The sequence below is a fragment of the Limanda limanda genome, chromosome 15, assembly GCF_963576545.1.
Source record: "Limanda limanda chromosome 15, fLimLim1.1, whole genome shotgun sequence".
Taxonomy (NCBI): domain Eukaryota; kingdom Metazoa; phylum Chordata; class Actinopteri; order Pleuronectiformes; family Pleuronectidae; genus Limanda; species Limanda limanda.
Window position 1 is genome coordinate 4,642,797 of NC_083650.1, and position 16,003 is coordinate 4,658,799.

Genomic DNA, 16,003 nt, shown 5'->3' on the forward strand with positions numbered 1-16,003 from the left:
TATAATATAATATACTATAATATAAGTCTTACACAATAACAAAATGTTTTTAAAAGCATTTGCGCTTTTCGGACCGGACCGGAAACAGAAGCTCTTTGCTTTAATTTGAAGGGGCTTACAGGATGTGTTTCCCTCTCTAAATGAATCTGTGACCCTCTCCTCTGGAGGAGTGACGTCATGCGGCTGCCTCCTCGGTGTGTTTCCGACATGATGACTCCTCCGCACGGTCACAGTTAAACCTTCACTTCGCTGCCGTTCATCCTCCGCCGGTAAGAACCGGAGCCGAGTCCCGGTGATGATTAAGCGGCGATTTCACATCTGAGCGAACTGAGCTAACAGAGCAGCTAACTGAGCTAATTTAAGCTAACAGAGCTAACAGAGCAGCCAATAGAGAAGCCACCTGAGCTAACTTAAGCTAACAGAGCAGCCACCTGAGCTAACTTAAGCTAACAGATAAGCTAACTGAGCTAACAGAGTTGCCAATAGAGCAGCCACCTGAGCTAATTTTAGCTAACAGAGAAGCTATCAGAGCTAGCATTAGCCAACAGAGCAGCTAACGTTAGCTAATTGAGCAGCTTGTTATTTTTCTGCTAATCAACCAATTCATCAACTATGTTTCAACTCTACCAACAAATGTGTAAGTATTGAGAATTAATCATTAAGTCTAAAGGTTTTAGAAAGATTTCAGTTCCCTGGGATCAAGAAAACGACTTGAAATATACAATTTATAATTATTTAAAACAGGACAGCAAATAAATTAATACGGATAAATAAGCTAAATAAACATTTCCCTTGACAATTTCCCATTGTCCATTGATTAAATTATTTATTTCTTGAGCTCTACTCATCAATTTTCTCTTTCCTTTTTGCAGGTGTAGCGTGATGCAGCAGAAGTTGTGTTCCAGAGGTTGTAGTTCTTTCCTCTTAGAGAGGAATGGCCAGGCCTGCGGCGCTGTCACCGACCCCATCACCTGCTGCGACCTCCCCTTCCGCTGCCCCCGCTGTGGCGAGCTGGAGCGCTTCCACAGCCTGGCCTCACTCCGCGCCCACCTGGAGTACCGCCACTCGTACCGCTCACCGGACGTGGACAACAGCAGCTTCAGCATCACTGGCCAACTCCCCGACCCACTGACGGCGGCGATTCCCTGGCACGACATGAGCCTCCCGACACGCAGGGGGCAGCAGAGCACGGGGCGGCCACCCCACGTACGCTCCCTCAGTGACAGCAGGGACAGCGGGTACCTCCACTCCTACAGCTCAGTGAGGAGGCGGACCCAGAGCGTCGGGGTGGGTACGCAGGCAGAAGATGAGGAGGCAGAGGAAGATGAAGAGGACGAAGACTCAGAGGATGAGGATGAAGAGGATGAGGAGGAAGACGAAGAGAGAGATGGAGGCAGAAATGATGAGGATATAAAAATGGAAAAGTCCGATTCAGGATACCATAACTTCCTGTTTCGTCCTCTTGCTCATCTCGGACAACCGGCAGACCTGGACACGGATCTGGATCTGGACCTGGTCGGTGCGTTCAGGTTTTCTTACTTCACTTAATCTGGGTTTTCAGGCCGTTTAATATTGCTCATAAGACTTTTCAGTGAACAATAATCATGGTGACACCTGCAGTGACTCATTTCCTGTCCTGTAACCACCAGAGCAGAACTACTACTCTGGTCTGGAGACAGCGGCAGCCTCGGTGGCAGTGCGGCGTCGCCTGGCCAGCATCCTGCGGGCGGCCGACAGCACCATGCAGCGGCGCCTGGCCAAGGTGAGCACGGAGCTGGCCCAGACAGACACAGAGCTGCTGTGTGAACGCGCTCACTCGCAGCACCTGGCCCAGGAGAGGCAGGAAGTGGCCGAGCGGGAGCGGTCGTTGAGCCGGCAGGTGGACGTCGCCGTCATGGTGATCGCCGCGCTGAGGGAGCAGCTCAACGCCTCCGAGAATGAACTGGAACGACGAGAGAGGTGAACAGGCAGCGGGGTTGACTGAAGTGGACTTACTGTGTGTTTGTGATGAATGAACATATATGAAGCCCATAGATAAAGCACATTATGGGTAATGTAGGAGCTAGGTTTTGAGAGAGAACGTCTCCTCTAACCTGTTAATTTGTCTGTGCACGTGCGGGAGACCAATGGAATTAAGGGTAATTTGCTCCCAGGACATGCTCAGTTCACCTCTACACTGAAATGTATACAGTAATAACCAGAGTGAAAAAAAATTCATGATGTTAATCACTTAGCCATGATAGCGACGACTGAGTTCAAGATTTAGTCTCTTTTTCCTTATTCTCAACTCAAGGAGCATTATGGGTATTATTGTTGTTATTATCTGCTCACATTGTTTTTGTTTTCCCAGGGAGGTGATAACCATCCAGAAGTTTTTGGAAGCGGTGGCTCGACAGGAGACGAGTGGTAAAGTTCGAATCCAGCGCTTCATCGAGGACCTGCTGAGACGCATTGCTCTGGCCGAGAGGCTGGTGGAGTACTACCAGGTTAACGGCAGTCCGCCACAGTGCAACCACTACAAGGTACAACGACATGAACACACACGCACAAACACACACACACCTCAGCTGTGCACAATAACTGCTCGCTCACATTCTCCGCATTGCTCAGCTGCAGCAAACGCTGAAGAATGAGAGAGTAGTTGCAAGAGGCAGTTTGTGCAGAGTGACTATGTTGATGTCAATGCACAGGAATTTACTGAGAGTCCTGACGTTTACATGGGATTTCAATGTATAGTTAGAAAAAATATAGCAAAAAGATTCCAGGATGAGAACGATGACAGTGACGGACAGAAGGAAACATCAACATGACTTCATCATATCTGACAACTGATGTACATGCAAAGTCATTGAAATACTTTGGCGTTGTTGAGGATAGAAATATATGTAAATTAAATACCGCAAATATCAAAATGCATTTTTCACCAAGTGCTCTACAGGTTAAACAACATGAACACACAAACACACACAGAGAACCTCAAATTTAGAGAGTTTGTGAAAAGTTGTTTACTGCTGGTCCTTGAGTCATGTCTCTTGTCTTCTCAGCACCACCAGCAGCCAACTGATAACGGACCTCACAGAATCACTAAAAGCAGGTGAGCAACCCGTAGCTCTGTGTCTCAATCATCACCAACGACACGGGATTAAATCAGTTGTTTTTTTGTGTGCAAATTAGCTCAAATTAAAAACCATTTGTATGTTTCAACCACCTCACGGAATAATTTTGGATCTCTGGTATTATTAAATTAGAAGACACACATGAAGCTCCCTTTTAAGTCCTTGTGGTTTACACTGACATGTTTTCTTCATTTCCAGGTCAGCAGGAGGTCAACTGTCCACGTCTTGTTTCCACGACAGCAGGACCCCCCAGTCCTCCCAGTGCAGCGGCTGCCCTCCGTTCTCCTCACCGAGTGGTGAACGAGACCGGGAGCACCTGGAGCGGCTGGCCCAGTCGTCCAGGCTCTTCTGCCGACCCGAACACAGAGACGACATCTGGAACCACCAGCGCCGCCGGTCCGCCGGGTACGAGGCCTAGATGTGTAGGCAGACACCAGGGAGGGGGGAGTCAGTGGGTAAAACCTTTTTACACAATGACTTTATTTCAGTGTGATAATCTGTGGAAAAGTTCAGTAACGTCAAAGTCACATCAGGATTCTTTGGAATAGTTAAGTCTCAATCAATCCTTACTGAAGGAACATGTGCAGATTATTATTATTATTATTATTATATTTGATATATAATTATTATTATTTTGACAATCCTCATTTTCCCATATGCTGGCGACTCGTCCTCTCCTCTGGTCGAACCCTCACATCTCGGCCTGGTTCTCCCTAAAACTCCCCATCAGTCCAGCTATCTTCTTTCTGTCTGTGCTTATTAAGGTCAAACTGCTGCAGTTATCCTGATTTGTTGATTGAACTATCTGGAACTTCATCCCCAAACAGAACTTTCTTGAGACTCTGAATGAAGATTAGGTTCATTTAAACTTGGAGCGTTGCCCTGTGATGATAGAGGAAACCGTGGATTTCCTGTGGTACTTCTGTTATCATCATCCGACGAATGAGGCAGGAAATCATTAAGTCAGTGATGGGAACATGGACCATTTCTAAAAAATGGACGGAGACTCCAAGTCTAGAAAGTGGAGCCAACGAAGTCCCCGCATCCTTTATTCTGTGTGATGACTGCTGTCCAATGAGTGCAGGTGAAGGTGGGCCTGCAGTGTCCTCCAGCTCGAAGTCAGGCTCCACCCCCTGCTCCTCCAGTAATGGTTACCTGTGGTTTCACAAACCATCGAGTGACGTCACCTCGCTGCTCTGATTTGCTTTGTTAGGCACAGATATGACTTGATGACATCAGATCTGGGTCGAGCTTATTTTTCACGTGATTCTTGGCTTTCGCTCGAGTGCGTGAGCTTCACTACATGAGGACCAACATGGAAACTTTCTGATAACTGTACATAACGTTAGATACATGTTGACAATTATTTATTGTGATTTATATGCTTCCTTACAGTTGGTCCTTCTATACACAGCTAACCCGCCCGCCAGTCTGTTCCCAGAGCAGGATGTTAAACCAGAGATATGGTGGAGGCTAAAATCAGATATGCACAAGTATAAGCCGCCTGTTTATAAGGAACAGTGCAACATTTCTGGGAAGGAAAGCTTGCGTCCCGCCCTAGATCAGCGTCAGATGAGAAGATAGAAATCAGTTTCATCTCTGCGTCCAGTGCACAGAGAGATTCAGGCCCTGTTAGCCTAGCTTAGCACAAAGACTGGATGGAGAGGGAATCTGCTAGCCTTAGTCGATGACTGCAAAGTAACTGAAAAGCTTTCTCATCGAGCCACTAACTAATTCAGACATTTTACCAATTTTAAAGAATAAGGCTGCTGATGTTCAGTATTTTTATTCTTCTCAACAAATCTCAGAAAAAACACAAACAGACAGACAAACAAACAAAATGAATGTCGAGCCTAAAAGATTAAATTCCTCTGAGCCACATGTTCCTTCATTACCATGATCACGATACGATCAATGAAGAATAAATCAGACTTATCTATAATCAAAGCTTAAACCAGTCTTTGTGCTAAAGCTTTGGAGAACTGGAAAATAACCTGTTTGGTTTTATCCTCCATTACATGATTTTCTGATAACAGAAGCCACGTTCATGCAGCTCGGCCAAGTTCTGCAGGACACCACACACGCAGTATAACGAATGTACCGAGTTAATATTGTAGCTCATTCCGAAAGAGACGCTCCGTTCTAAGACCTGACTCTCGTCCTGTCGCTCCTTCAGGCTTAAACTTGCGCCCTCGTCGGCACAGAAACGGGTGGAGATTCTCCGATCACAAACCGAATGACGTATCAAACACTTTCATCCAAAGTGACTTATCAGTGCCGTGAATACTTTCAGGTAATCTGCAGTAAACTAAACGAGTCGTGGCGGCTTCTTTAATACCATCATTCCTCTGTTTACGCGCCATGTTTTTGCACTCATCCAATCATAAGAATGTAAATGTAAAGATGGTATTTGGTGTAAAATGTACCTTTAGTTTTCGTTGACAGTGTTAATAGATATTTTATATTCAAAGCTATTATGTGTCGTTAAGTGGAAGTAGTCGTCCTTTAACTTGGCAGAACATTAACCTGAGTCACAACGCATTTTTATTTTTTTGAGCAGGGTGTCTGCAAGGTGCTGTGAACGTTTTCAAATTAGTGTTCAACTTAAACATGTATCATCAGTGGATAGTTAACTTCAATAAGGTGATAAAAAGTGTTTATTGGATCTTGCGGACACCTTCCAGAGGCCAAGGCGAAGTCCACACTGACAAGTCTTTATTTTTTAAATCAAAGTTATCTCTGTTCACGTGAACGTTTGAGCTTCGTGCCAGAAAAGATTAATCAGGAAGTAGATGGTTTCCTCTGCAGTTGGTTGCTTAGTTACAGAAGATAGGAGGTAGGAGGAACAGCGATTTCTTTTCCTGGACGACGACGGGTGGAACTGTTACTAACAGTCGCTGTTCCTCATTCGTGTTATTTTCTAAAACTAAGCAACCATCTGCAGAGTAAACAATCTACTTCCTGTTTACAACATATGACCAGTGTAGGTGAATGGTCATGTGACATTTGTTTTCCGGTTTGTAAGTGTGGACAGAGATAATTTCTGGATTGGTTCTCATTTAAAAACGCTGTTTAAATCCTGTCAGTGTGAACGCAGCCTGACCAGTGGTTGTGCCAATCCTACTTTGCTTATTTTAATATTTATTAAAAACTAATATATATATTATATATATTAAAACTTTTTAATTGTATTTATTGGATGTTGCTAATATTATTAAACCAGATAATGTTCTGTACTTTTGTTTTTCATCACTTTAACCAAGTTGGACTGAATTTGATAATTTGTTGTCACCTGATGCTACTTGTTAAATGGAAAACCGTAGATATAGAATATAAAGCGGTAGTTTTCAGTTGAAAGGCTTCGTGGGGGTGAACAAGGATTCGTTAAGGTTTCCCTTAATCTGCTTCTCAACACGAGAGAACCTGATCTGATAGATTTGGATAAATTATCAATGAGGATGTAAGAGATTTGTGTCAGTTAACTAGAATTTAGCAGTGATGATGTGATGGTTGCTGCTGCTGTGGAGTAAAAACCCTGCTGCTCTTGGAAGAACCTGAAAGAACCAATAACACAGAGACTCTGTCTTTGCTTTAGATTTGAATGAACTGATGACTTCATGTTAACTCAACATGTGTCAGACGTAATAATAATAAAAACTTTTATTCTTTTTATAATCTGTGAAAAACACACCGACCAGCCGTCCTTGGCCGAGGTGATCACTGAGTTGAAGGGTTTTTATACAAACAGCAGCTTCACTCTTGACATGTGTCTGGTAAACTGATTTCTGTTGTTGAGTTCCTGGTGCTCAGTCTTTGGAAGTTGGTAGAAGATGCATGACGCAGCTCAACAACTACTACATATGTAGCTATTGTGTTACTGTGAAAGCATGCTCCATATGTAGCAAAGAGTACTTATAAAATACTGTTATCTTGTACTATGTGTACTTTTGTAGCAGAGCGAGGTCTATTTTAAAGGTGTTTGAAGGAGAGTTGCACTAAACCAACCGAGGGCACTTGGAGCATGGAGCTGTTGGGTTTGACACGACGGTGGAGTTGTGTTCTGGACAATCAGCACGGTTCATGCACAGGTGTGGAAAAGAATGGAAAATACACTTTATTGCTTCTGTGGAAAACGTGCAGGATCTTTGAAAGGAAGAAGAAACAGACGAGGGTGAAAACGAAAATCGAAAGCAAGTTAGTTTCGGATATTTCCTCCCTCGCGCCGGTGGAGATGAAGGGATTTTTATGTTGTGTGAAAATGTTTCCCGGCCGAGTTTAAACCTCCTTGAGTTCGTCATGGTTGTCCGTAGGGATTTCGTTTGCAGAAGTAATCTCTAGTTTTGTGCCTTCACTCCAAACCTCCGTTGTCTGTATAACACTGTGCAAAATGCAATACTGTGAAGAGCTGGATAACGTTTTCTGTTCTGTGTGGAAACCATGGAAAATTAAAGAAATAACATGACACCAACAAGAGTTTGTGTGGTTCTCTTTACTAACAGCAGGAAAACAAAGTGTTGCAGTACTCACAGACGACAACATGGTGTCACCACAGTCACATTGACTCTAACTGATGGTGGAGTCACCACCATCATGGAAAGTTAACAGCGGGTTTGTGATTTATAAACTTTCACTGACTCACTGATCTGAAGACAACAATATATGTGGATTATAAAACTGCAGTTAAATTATCTTTTAGAAAACATTTTTAGATAATTCTTTGAAAAATGGGACAAAACATTCCATGATTTAGTACCATTTAAATCTTATTAAAGAAAATTTAGGACAATGAAAATCTGGTGGTCGACAAGTTGAGAAAGAAATAATCTATTAATTTGTCCTAAAATAAATCAAAAACATTTCCTTCCATTTGTTATCAATTAAAGCTGAAATTTAAAAACACTGTCATAAATCACAAGTATCTGTATATTTCAAATGACAGCTGATGTGGAAACATGATTCTAAGTTAAAACCCCTCGGGAAAACTTCAAAGTTTGTTTGGTTGTGAGAAAAAGAGAAGTTTCTGAGTCAAGGGGTTTGGTGTAAAACTGAGGAGGATGATTATGAAACCAGAGCTTGTTCGTCCACAGACACAAACACAAACCACGAGATGATGAGACCACATCTCCCCACTGCTCATATTTACAATGTGCATCAGGTCTGAGCTCAATCAAATAAACAAAACTGTGAAAAGAAACGATGCAGCATTGAAGTATAATATCGACTGAAATGGAAGAAAACATCAGCGATATCATAAAAACTTCCTTCATGTTAAAATACATATATATGACATATCCTGTGGTTTTATTTCAGTTTTCCCACTGAAACATGTTGAAGCTGCCGTGTGTGTGAAGCCACTGGGTTCTGAGGTCGGTGGAGGAGTCGAGGGTCACAGCACGTTTCTGCCCCAGAGCCTCGGAGTGGAGAACATAAGGAAGTGATTACCATGACAACACGTTGGTTATGTTTAAGCCTGAGGGAAAGGACACAAATATGTAAAAGTGATAAAAATTCCACTGTTTTACTCAGTTGTGACTAAACGAAATTATGTGAGAAAGTCCATGGACAGCCTGTGTTTCCCTCCTCCTCCTCCTCCTCCTCCTCCTCCTCCTCCTCCTCCTCCTCACAGCTCTGAATCTCTGACATGGAAGTGAGTCCAGTGTTTGTGTAGTGATGACATAACAGGAAATTGTCTGATATGGAGAAACAAAATTCTGCTGTTGGAAGACGAGGAGTCAGAAAAATCAGAAACCAGAGAAAGACTGGAAATAAAAGAAAATGTCAGATTCACTAAGATAAATGTCAACATCAGAATAAAGTGGTGTAATATCCTTTTAAATGTGAAGAACACATTAAAAAGGCTCCGTCTCTGTGCTCCTGTCATCAAGGTTCGACTTTTAACAGTCGCTGTCTCCAGCTCCTCGTTACATTTCAGACGTTTTAAATGAACAGAAGTTAATATAAATGCAAATAAGGGCAATCGTGATATCACGCTGATAATGAGGAAGCTCTGTGCTGGACGACTGACGAGGAGTTTCAGGACCTTCAGGGTTTTCTGTGTAACTTTACAGAACTTTTACATTCAACAAAAACCCTCATTACACACGAGAGGAAAGAAAAACTGAAAAATCATCACTTGTTTCCTTTAAGAAATGATTAGTACATTTTAGATTCCTCCACAATCAGCTGAGACGACTGTGATGAGCAGTGAACTAGGATCCTTGGCATCGTGATTTTCACATGAGCAGCGTTACCTTCACCTGATGGTCAGATTTCCTCATTTTAGAAAATCTATAAAAAACATGTTTTTATTTAAGCCCTTTTCAAATTTTTCACCTGATTCTTCTAAACCATCTGTGCATTGGGAGAAAAACAAACCCTCAGGCCACAGCAGAATGTTAAACTGCTTGTTATGTTACGGTTCCTCGCCGCTCCACAGCGTGTCAATAAATACTGAGCTGGTGTTGATCTTTCTTGGAGCGAGTAAACCAGATAACGCTTTGACGTCAGGGCGGAGGCTCACACGATGCTCATGTCCTCACGCTCGGCCGTGAAATCGACGCTTTGACGTTGGACAGTCTCTTTCTGAAAAGCCCGTCACACGCCTGTATCAGGGTGAGCATCTACAGGCCGTCACCCTGCAGGCCGGGCACAGACTGAGGCCATGTGGGCAGATAACAGGTTTCTGTGAGCAGACACACGGCTGAACGTCACACTGAGCTGTTGTTTCACAGATAAGGAGCAAAAGCTGCAGGACGACACGTTTACCCAAAACCACCAGAGAAAGTAGCAGCAGCTTTTATTTTGCAGTTTTTAGACTCAAGTTTTGACAAAACCAATGATCACGCTGAACTTCAAGTTCTTGATGTTGATGCAGTTGACGTGTCAACACTGTGTTTTTGTGGGATTAGCTTTGCTTCCAACAGCTGAGTTGTGTGTGATGTCAGCGGCTGCATGTGAAGTTTCCCTGTGGGATTTTCGGGCCTCCACATCCAGCTTCCTGTCTAAGCCCTGTGGACCCAGGCCTCTGTCACAAAACACATTTGGATCCACTCAAGTCGAAGCGTCGGAGGAACGACGGCACGCAAACCTCCGAGTCGGGATCTCTGCACAGCGTCACGGTTTTCAGGAGAAAGAACAAAGTGGGGAACATGATTTCTTAACTGATATCTTGTTATTGTAATGTTCCAGTAGTGTTACACAACACATGAAACCAGGAAGCTTTGCATAAACCTGAGTTTCCACCTCATTGACCAGGGTCTGAATAAAGTTCTGGGTAAATCTGTTTAACCCCCAAAATGTTGCTGATTGGGGGAATAATTTACACAACTGGAACCTTGGTGGGGAAAGCTGCACTAAAGATGTGAAAATGTGTATCTGTGTATACACAGAGAAATGTTTCATCTTTTATAAACAAAGTTGCACGTTAGTTCATCGTCATATTTTACTTTCATTGATATCATCTCGTTAGTCAGACAAAAAAGGTCAATAACGAAATCCAGGTCAAACATTAAAATCCACTTGTGATAATTGACGTTATATTCACGTAATTTTCCTGGAAGCTGCAGTCATTTTCTTTGTTTGCCTTTTTGTGTTCTTGGAACTTTTTACTTTTACACCAAGGAACCAGATGTTTTCTAACACAGTTGTTGATGCGAGAGGAAGAATTTCACATCAGTGTCTCTACAACTTTATTCATTTTAGCCTCCGAGACAGCAAACCTCAGAGTCTGTAGTTTACACACAACAACTGCTGCTGTTTACTGTAGTGTTATAAATATACAAGGCCCTTTGTGTGTGTGTGTGTGTGTGTGTGTGTGTGTGTGTGTGTGTGTGTGTGTGTGTGTGTGTGTGTGTGTGTGTGTGTGTGTGTGTGTCTGTGTGTAACTCATCCTGTTTATTTTAATTGGAGGACGACCTCCTGGACGCGGGGCTTCCACAGTTTGGCTCGACACCAGGGCTAAAACAGTCCGAGCTCTGATTCATGCCGTCTATTTTCAGCCTGCTTCCCGGTCCTTGTAAAAAACAACACATAAATTCAGGAGAACTTCGACATCACGACTGCAAACACACACTGGAGTTTTCTGGACGTAGGATTGAAGCCCTGGTGTCACGTCGTGAGGAGGTGGGCGTTCGAGGCACCGGCTGAAGATTGCCGAGTCGAGAAGTGAGAAGTTTGAGCTGCGTGGGAGCAGGTGAGGACGGAAAGACGTCCGTGTCCTCGTGATCACAAGGACTCAGCTAACTCTATATTTATTATGAGTGTAGGGAGGTCGCCACCAGGGCGTCAGGGTGTCGTGTCGGCAGGAGGAAGTTTCACACTCTGGTTCTGTTTGACGACGACAACACTTGCACATGGTCGAGGTAAAGAGATACAAATAGCTAATTAAAGCCCCAATATTTAAGGGTATGTTGGATTTAAGGGGACTGTGCCTCACCACTAGATGGCACTAAATCCTACAGACTGGTCCTTTAATGATTTGAATTCTCAGATTACATAAACTGTTAATAAAGATGGCCGACATGACAGCTCCCATCGCCCACTGCTTCCTGTTTTTCTCTGCTTTGATTTCAGCAATAAACACAAACAAATGTGTTTGACGACAAATTCCACCGAACAAGGTTTGTTTTCATCGGGTTGAGATTTACATGAACTGATCTGTTGTCGCTCTCTTCTGATGAGCATGTGTGGGTTTGTGTTTCCCAGGAGAAACGTCCAAATTAACTTCCTACGTCTTTATAAGCAAGTGACAAACACAAACGCCACAACAAGTGAGTCACACTCTCATCCATGAGTCATTGTTGACAACAAGGCTGAAGTGAGTTCCTCACTCACCATGAAACAACATCAGACAGTTTTTAATCCTCTGAGGAATCATTGAGATTTACAAACTGTTGCATGACCTCCTGACCCCTGAAACCTCTGATCCTCTTTATATACAGTCACTGGTCGTCTTTATATACACTTACTGATCATTTTAATATACAGTAACTGGTCGTCTTTATAAAGACTAACTGATCATTTTTATATACAGTCACTGGTCGTCTTGATATACAGTCACTGGTCGTCTTTATATACACTTACTGATCATTTTAATATACAGTAACTGGTCGTCTTTATAAAGACTAACTGATCATTTTATATACAGTCACTGGTCGTCTTGATATACAGTCACTGGTCGTCTTTATATAGACTAACTGATAATTTTTATATACAGTCACTGGTTGTCTTTATATACACTAACTGATCATCTTTATATACGGTCACTGGTCGTCTTGATATACAGTCACTGGTCGTCTTTATATAGACTAACTGATCATCTTTATATACAGTCACTGGTCGTCTTTATATACAGTCACTGGTCGTCTTTATATAGACTAACTGATCATTTTATATACAGTCACTGGTCGTCTTTATATACAGTCACTGGTCGTCTTTATATATACTAACTGATTATCTTTATATACAGTCACTGGTCGTCTTTATATACAGTCACTGATCATCTTTATATACAGTCGCTGGTCGTCTTTATATACAGTCACTGGTCATCTCTATATACAGTCACTGGTCGTCTTTATATACAGTCACTGGTCATCTTTATATACAGTCACTGGTCGTCTTTATATACAGTCACTGGTCGTCTTTATATACAGTCACTGATCATCTTTATATACAGTCACTGGTCGTCTTTATATACAGACACTGATCATCTTTATATACAGTAACTGGTCGTCTTTATATACAGTCGCTGGTCGTCTTTATATACAGTCACTGGTCTACTTTATATACAGTCACTGATCTTCTTTATACACAGACCCTGATCATCTTTATATACAGTAACTGGTCGTCTTTATATACAGTCACTGATCATCTTTATATACAGACACTGATCATCTTTATATACAGTAACTGGTCGTCTTTATATACAGTCGCTGGTCGTCTTTATATACAGTCACTGGTCGTCTTTATATACAGTCACTGATAGTCTTTATATACAGACACTGATCATCTTTATATACAGTCACTGATCATCTTAGTAACTGGTCGTCTTTATATACAGTCACTGGTCATCTTTATATACAGTCAATGGTCATCTTTATATACAGTCACTGGTCGTCTTTATATACAGTCACTGGTCGTCTTTATATACAGTCATTGATCATCTTTATATACAGTCACTGGTGGTCTTTATATACAGACACTGATCATCTTTATATACAGTAACTGGTCGTCTTTATATACAGTCGCTGGTCGTCTTTATATACAGTCACTAGTCTACTTTATATACAGTCACTGATCTTCTTTATACACAGACACTGATCATCTTTATATACAGTCACTGATCGTCTTTATATACAGTCACTGATCGTCTTTATATACAGACACTGATCATCTTTATATACAGTAACTGGTCGTAATATATACAGTCGCTGGTCGTCTTTATATACAGTCACTGGTCATCTTTATATACAGACACAGATCATCTTTATATACAGTCACTGATCATCTTTATATACAGTAATTGGTCGTCTTTATATACAGTCACTGGTCATCTTTATATACACTTTATATACAGACACTGATCATCTTTATATACAGTCACTGATCGTCTTTATATACAGTAACTGATCATCTTTATATCCAGTCAATGGTCTTCTTTATATACAGTCACTGATCATCTGTATATGTAACGGGGTAAATATGTTAATTGTTAAAATCCTGTTCAACTTGGAACTGCAGTCATTGTTTTTTGTGTATTTCTTTTATTTTGCCGTGTTTATTTTATTTTGAAGGGCCACAACAGGAACTTCCGGGGATTAGTGGGGATTAGCGGGAGAAAACCTCTTTTTTTCCTTCAGATGCAGTTTCCACTACACCGAGTAAGTTGTGTCCCTTCTGTCTGTCAGTGTTTTAGTTAATTATGGTTAATTTAGTGTTTAATAATATGCATTTTTTGTAACTTTTCTTTTATAGATGATTGTGTTCCATTTGTGATTACAGGTATGTTTGTTTATAGTAGTTTAAGGCAAATCTATACGATCACGTGTCAGAAAGATGCAGTTTCCACTACACCGAATGATTGTGTTCCATTTGTGATTACAGAGAATAAAGTTTAATTGTTCTACCAAGCCTGAGTCATGAGAGATGAGTGAAAAGAGCAGCAGTACAAGCACAGACCGTCACATTGGTGCCGTGACCCGTCGATTCTCCTGCTGGATGGTGGATTCTTCAGCGCCGATCCGGGGATTTTTCTGCTGCTGCTGATCTTCTCTGCGTGACCAGGTGGACTTTTAACTTGAACTGTGTTGAGCTGGATGCACATATATTAAGCATTTTTTTCCCTATTTGTCTGTGCTTAGCCTTTTACACTTTTTTTCTTTTTACACTGAGTGTTTCATTTTATTTCTGATATTGTATATTTTTTTATTTGATGATGAGTGTTGGTGGGGAAGATACTAGCACACCCTATAGCTTAGGCAGGGGTAGGGGAAGAGGATTGTTGAGTTCTCCTAAATTCTTGCAGTTTGAAACTCCTGTTAGGGGACATGGTAATGTTGCGGGGGTTAGTCAGAGCAGACCAGAGCTCCTTTCCACCAATAGGGATGTAACGTTTCCCCTAAGTCGCCCTGTAGCTATTACACATGAATCTCAAAACACCAGTTCTAATATTCCTAGCCCTGATGCCCTTGCTACTGAGATTGTCAGTCAGATGGGGGATGTGATCCAGCAGGTTAGCCGGAAGGTGTTACAGAACATTATAACCCAACTTAGCCCATCTGTTAGTGCACCTTTGACCTGTGCTCCCACCCCACCGACCAAAGATGACATGTCAACCTCAAACACACTTGATGCCTCTCATGTGCAGCTGGTGTCTCACAGAAAGCTGAAAGATCCCCCATGCTTCAGAGGGGACAGCTCTGACCCTGTTTCTGTGAGGGAATGGGAAGACCTAATGAGGGCTTTTATTAAGAGGGGAAATCTGAGACCTGATGAACAAGCAGAGGAGATCCTCATTCATCTTAGAGGCAAAGCTAGAGATGTTGTCAAGTTTGGGACCAGAAACAGTGAAATTGACCTCACCCGTGACCCTGAGGCAATCTATGGTCTCCTTCGAAGGCACTTTGACTGCCCCATGCTCACCACTCCCATTAGCTGACTTTTACACCACTTTGCCTGAGAGAGGTGAGGGTGCATTTGACTACTGGCTCAGGCTGCACCGTGCTGTTGACCTTGCCATTGAACGTCTTAAAGAGCAGGGCAAATCGCTTGACTGTCCTGGTACTGAGGTGACGCGCATGTTCATAAGGAACTGTCCTTCTCCTGACCTTTCTATGACCTTTCGCTCCAAGATAATGGAAAAGTGGACAGCTAATGAAGTTCAGGACATTTTATATGAGTATCATTCAGGTTTGACCTCCACAGTGAGCAAAGCAACTAAGGAGAGGGTGACAATGAACACGCAGCACACTGCCACTCCGACAGCCTCTGGGGGGCAGGGCTCACCGCAGCCGCAGACCACAGACTCTGCAACCCTGGAACGCCTTATAGGCATGCTGGAGAAGGTGCTGCTGCAGAGACCTGTTCACTCTGGCCCAGCCAGACAGTCTGGCCCACGGCGGCCTAGGATTGAAGGGTTACATGAGATGCCTTGTTCTGTTTGTCATGATGCTTCTCACTCCACTTTTACCCACTGTCGCGACCATAGACTCTGTTTCCAGTGCCACTCACCAAACCACTCTAGGCTTGCTTGTCCTGGCAGGACGTCGTCAGCCGCTCATCAGCAGCAGGGAAACTAGAGGATCCGCACCTTAGGGAGGATAGTGTGGATTATGATAGTGACCCTCCCAGTTGTGATAGTGATGACATTGAATCCTTGTATGAATCTCTTT

The 16,003-nt window shown here is 42.6% G+C and overlaps 1 protein-coding gene across 1 annotated transcript; it reads left to right on the forward strand.

Annotated features, from left to right (window-relative positions):
* The first annotated feature begins 195 nt into the window (after positions 1–195).
* Positions 196–7,587, forward strand: znf365 (zinc finger protein 365). The gene is made up of 6 exons (XM_061087277.1): positions 196–269; positions 873–1,519; positions 1,650–1,959; positions 2,351–2,522; positions 3,045–3,094; positions 3,315–7,587. Exons 2-6 carry the CDS (start codon positions 883–885, stop codon positions 3,532–3,534), a joined length of 1,389 nt encoding a protein of 462 aa, XP_060943260.1. The 5' UTR covers positions 196–269; positions 873–882; the 3' UTR covers positions 3,535–7,587.
* The last annotated feature ends 8,416 nt before the right edge of the window (positions 7,588–16,003 follow it).

Bases quoted from the DNA above. Each gene is read 5' to 3' on its own strand.
- znf365 (XM_061087277.1), top strand. From the start codon at position 883: ATGCAGCAGAAGTTGTGTTCCAGAGGTTGTAGTTCTTTCCTCTTAGAG. The intron at 1,520-1,649 runs GTGCGTTCAGGT...TGTAACCACCAG, and splicing joins TCTGGATCTGGACCTGGTCG to AGCAGAACTACTACTCTGGT. The intron at 3,095-3,314 runs GTGAGCAACCCG...CTTCATTTCCAG, and splicing joins CACAGAATCACTAAAAGCAG to GTCAGCAGGAGGTCAACTGT.